Raw genomic sequence first — 5523 nt, 5'->3', positions numbered from 1 at the left:
AGATCTCACATTAATTTATGACCAATTAAACATGTGTCCACTACGAAAGAAATGCAGGAATTAGACCATCTGTCCCCAATTGTTGATGCATTCATGTCTTTGCTAAGTGAAGGCTTTGGGAAGATAAGCTTCTCTGGACTTATTAAACTGGAGTTTCTCACGTTGCCAGCAACTGGGAAACAACATTTACCTGTGATCTTATTCAGTAGAAAGCTTGGGGGAAAAAAAAGAGATACTGAAAAAATATTGTTCATCTGGCAGCTGGATGAAAAACGCTTTGAAGATGAAATTTTGCAAAAAGCTAGGAGATAAAAACAGAATCCTAAGACATGATTCCTGTTCCTGAAGTTTTCCTCTGGCAAGGTAAAAGTCCTTTATTAAAAAAGATAGCATGCAGTAAATGCTTTAATTATACCAGACACTACTGTGGTCAAGGTACTGTATATTATTCACTCAGCAGAAGTATATATCAGATGAATGGTAAAAATGGAGTGGTGATATATTACCTGGAATCCCACTTTATATGTAAAGAAGAGACAATTGGAGATGTCTTGTTTACCATGTTTAAAGGAAAGGCCCAGCAGGTTATGCATATTCAACACTGGGGTGGGAATGTACCCCTAACCTTTATATTTTATGTTGTAAAATATATAGCAGTAAGTTATATATAAACCTTGACTGCAAACAGAACAGGTGCTCTGCAGCTCCACCTTTCATTCCTTATACAGGAACCAAATGGCTGAGCCTAAAAGGATCAGTCATTCAAAAAATGGCTTGCTGGAGTGCCAGGGGATGGAGTGGACATTGGTTACCGGATCAGCAGCAGCTGGTCTTAGGTGCTATTTTCACTCTGCATAAAGTGATGGGCAGCCACTGCCTGCCATGGTATACATTCACTCCAAACTGACCCAAGGTACAAAATGAAGTCCAGAGGGAGCGAGAAAGGAGGCCACCCGGACAGCTATGCCTCTGATCTGGATGAACTTGAAAGCGGCAATGAAAGCTCTGACAAGTCCATCAGTGGCTGCAGTCAGCTTGATGGCAAAAGCAAGCGGAAAAGGAAGAGCAGCCAGGCAGGGATCAGTAAGCAGCGACAGACAGCGAACGCACGGGAGAGAGACAGGACTCACAGTGTGAACACTGCCTTCACAGCGCTTCGGACTCTTATCCCAACAGAGCCTGCAGATCGCAAACTCTCCAAGATAGAGACCTTGCGCCTGGCTTCAAGATACATCTCTCATTTAGCAAATATCCTCCTCTTAGGAGAAGACTGCCTGGATGGACAGCCCTGTTTAAAATATCAAGCCATTCTCAATGGCACCATTATAAGCACCCCGGCACCCAGACCAATATGCACTTTCTGTCTCAGCAACCAAAGAAAAATGGTAAGTCTTAAAAGCAGTTTTGTAATGCATTATTAAATGGACCATTTAGAAAGCATATTGCAAGTAAATATTGATCCTCCCATTGTATTTTTAAGTTTAAGGTGTATCAGCTTTAGAAACGGTCGTAAGCTTCATGTTTAAAGGTTAGGTGATTGTTCTGGAAGGGAAGATTAATAGTTAGATAGCTCTTAAATGAAGTAGTTTCTCTAAAGGTATTTATATCTGAATTTGTTTTCCTTATTCTACTGTCATCCAATATTCTACCGAGTATTCAATGGCAATTATAGATGGAATATGTCCACTGTTCATTTTGTTATTAAATTGAACACCTACCAGGTTTCAAAGTTCTTCATTAATATGAATCTATGTAGAGAACAATATACACAGTGTAATGATAATTTGCCCTCTTTCATGCCTGAAGAAACAAGCATCACAATGTATTAAAATCGACCTCGTAAATTATATTGCTTTCTAAAACATGTAGCTCTTCGTCCTAATGTTTAGATTTATATAGCTGTGATACTGTGCTTTGCCTTTGCAGGTAATATTCTGTGCATCTCAAACATCTTGAGGTGTAACTAAACAGTGGCAGATGGGCAATAGCACTACCTATAAAATACATTGAAAGATGATGTTATCAAAAAACTGTTGTTATTGCCACTGTTTAGATCAGTAAAATAGATGCCCAAATTACTTTTCCTACTTTCAGCTGAAGAAGAGACCCTTGAAGTTTTCAATTATTGTTTAGTTAGTCCAATAAAAGGTATCACAGTTCCTTCTCTTTGTCTAAAAGTAAATGTAAAAATGTCCAAAAGATGTACAAACAGGCCATATACAGTACAATATTCTAATTCCTTTGAATACTGTAACAAAACCTTTATTCTTAATTGTTTTTATAAATGCATTTTTTTTTTATATTAACGTCTATAATTTTCTACATTCACAGCTCAGAGATGAGGAAAAGCAATCTTCTGTTTGATGTAAAAACAATGAAGTTTCAGATGGCAAGCATGTTCTACTGTGCTGAGTACTGTATGGAAGTGTTGTTTTGGTTTGTTGCTATTTTTTATGTGTGTGTGTGTGTGTGTTTTTAAAAATTATTTAAAGTTTAATGTTTACATTTGAAACTATGGATTACTGTATTATTTTTATTTTTTTTTTTAATCATCGAAGGATACTGTGTTGTACTTTTTGTTTACAATGTGACACTTTTATTCAGGTTGTTTTGTTAATGAAACTTAACACTGTGGGTGAAGCAGCACCTGGCATGGCGGCTATTTTAAAACTAGAAATGCTAAACCTCAGCTTCTCAGTCCTAAAGAAAATCTTGCCTCTCCAGCCCGGTGTCACATGATGTAACCCAAGCCGAGACGCACAGTGGTTCCTGTCAGTAGAGTGTCCTCTCGCTGTGTTCTAATCCTGTGCCAGCTGGGGATCAGCAGTAAAATGTCCTGATAGAAAATGTATCTAAAAATGTCTGGGAAAAGATGTGGCACACAGAGCAACACAGAGTCCTAATATCTGCAGCACAGGAAATTAATTTATAGTCGCATCCTTAACCTTTCACTAGGCCTTGTCATGAAACAGTACAAGGGGGTCTCAGCAATATTTTCAAAGGAACAGAAATACTATTTCAACCTATCATTCATATTTGAATTAATATAATACGTGATGGACATTTTAAATCTCGAGCCTGCAGGACAGTTCATCATAAATGTAAATGTTGATTTTATATTGAAGGAAATATTGCAGAGATCCATGTGCAATATAATTCTTGACCTTCAGCAATGGAATACCTATGTGGGCATATTAGAAAGACAAATAGCCTAATGTCAGTGTAGCACCTCTAAATGGATATTGCAGTAATTTTGATCTTGACTGCCATTCAGTAGCTCTTGGTCTGTTACCTGCAATCGTCCATATTAGATGCTAGGCTTGTACTGATTAAGACACAGGTGAAATAACTAATTGCATTCAATGTTGGGCAAAGCAACAGGTTTTTGGCATACTGAGTAAGTTCTACTAAATGCAGCACAAACATTTCATTTTAGCTGTTTCAACACTGTAGGATTGCTAACTTAGAAGGCCAATAATTACGTGTGTAGGCTACTTACTGATATGATTCACTATTAGTTTATATCAAACACTGCTTAATATACCTTTTAAAATACACCTGTTTGGTTTCTAACGTCAGTTGGTTCCAGTCATTAACAATTGGCCCAATGGCAATTAGATGAGTGGCACTCAATAGTTTAACTGGTTTTTGTGAGACACCATGAGAATGGTACATTATTAAGGTTTTCTTCATACAAACATTGATTAAAATATGTTACTACTAAGTAGCTGCAATACTGTAACATGGTATTTACAAAAAAGGAGTTACCAAAGTGTTATAAGCATCAAACTATAGTGCTGACATCAGGTCACTTGGCATGGGTATATCCACACAGACTATAGCTTGTCTAGTTGAATTTTGGCACAAGCAAGCCATGGGAAACACATTAAGTCCATAGTGTGTGCCAGTAACACAGTTGAGCACTTTATGTCACTAGATAAGCCATAGGCTAAGGCTTAAATCCTGTGTTCAATTATCTACGGCATTTCCCCCTTCATTCATTCCCAGGCCCCATTCTGCAGCATTATCTCTAATACAAGACAACCCGACTTAAAGGCTATATTCAATTCCTACACTCTTCAATAACATATGGTGTATCACAGAGAGCAATAATCCCCCAAAACAGTGCTGCTAGGGAGGTGATAAAAGCCTAATTCAGTTTACCAGAAGGATAACACAATATTGTTACTTGCTTACCTCAGTGAACAGTCCTGAATGTATTGTAAATGTAATGAAATATGTTTCTTTATTTAAATTCTAATGTCACTGTGTTTACCTCTAGGTATTTCTTTTTTATTATATATATTTTTTTTGTGCAGATTTTGTAACCATACTGTACTTGAATGAATCAGGACTGTTGCCATGTTCTTTGCACACTGCATGGTATACTGTATGTTTGTGCTGCTATAGGATGATCACAAGTATTTTTGTATAATGTATAGAAATTGTAGATTGTCTAAAGTTGTAGTTATTTTTGGTATTATAAACAAAATATTTATTATATGGGTTTTAAATGAATAAAACCTAATTATACTTTGTGTCTAATTGTTATTATTATTATTAGAGAGAGAGAGAGAGAGAGAGCGAGAGAGAGAGAGAGAGAGATGTAATCTCCCATAGAGCTTGGTGACACATACAGTCTTATTACTATCATGTAAGTGTATGTAATAAGACTGTGATGTCACTGCCGTGGCCTGTAAATCAATTATAGTGATGTCATCAACTTGTCAGAATTCTAAACAAACTAAGAAAAAATGTCACACTCAAGATTTCTAGTTGTCGGTGAGGCTGAGGTGGATAGTTTTATTCAGGAACAAGAAAACAAAGGCACACAAATTCATCAATTAACATTAATATTTATCATAATTCTCAGTAAAATAAAATGTTCAGCTTTACAATGAATGTTTGTGAAAAACATATTTGTGTTGGTTGTGTTCGGTCAATTACAGCGCTCCATATATAATAAAGAATGATGTATGTGTAATGAAGCCTGTGAAGGAACCTCGGGGTTCTGGGTTACGGACTCGACCTACAGTCTAGTGGCCTATGATGTCTCATAACCTCTCGAAGCCCTTAACAGTTACCTATAGTTAATACTGTATATTATTATTATTATTATTATTATTATTATTATTATTATTATTATTATTATTATTGGAAAATTGACACTGGTACTGGGACAAAAAATGGAAGTTAGTGTATTGTATGCTGACCCAAACACTTATCAGTGATTTGAGACATTGTTCCATGTTTAAAGGACCAACATCAATGTTTATTTTACTTGTGTGATAAGATGTCTCCGTCCAGCGGACAGAGGTGATAACTGTTAATACTTATTTGAATGTTATTGTCTTCTCATCTTACGCTAGTCTAAATCCTGACGAAACTGAAATTCAAGGAAGCAAAGAAAGCTTTAACGATGAAAGTGGGATTTTAATAACAGACAATTTAAATAAAAATTAATAAAAAAGACAATGAAATAATATTGACATAATAATGATGTTATAATTTTCAAAAGCCCAT

General features: G+C 36.0%; 1 protein-coding gene across 1 annotated transcript; it reads left to right on the top strand.

Annotated features, from left to right (window-relative positions):
* Positions 1-782: 782 nt before the first annotated feature.
* LOC121321575 (transcription factor 15-like) lies at positions 783-4491 on the top strand. Its single transcript, XM_041260581.1, has 2 exons — positions 783-1385; positions 2332-4491. The coding sequence occupies exons 1-2, from the start codon at positions 921-923 to the stop codon at positions 2362-2364; spliced, it is 498 nt and encodes a 165-aa protein (XP_041116515.1). The 5' UTR covers positions 783-920; the 3' UTR covers positions 2365-4491.
* Positions 4492-5523: the final 1032 nt, after the last annotated feature.

This window comes from Polyodon spathula, chromosome 10 (genome assembly GCF_017654505.1).
Source record: "Polyodon spathula isolate WHYD16114869_AA chromosome 10, ASM1765450v1, whole genome shotgun sequence".
Lineage (NCBI taxonomy): Eukaryota > Metazoa > Chordata > Actinopteri > Acipenseriformes > Polyodontidae > Polyodon > Polyodon spathula.
Note: the sequence above shows the minus strand (reverse complement) of the source record. Positions and strands in the feature narration are given on the sequence as shown.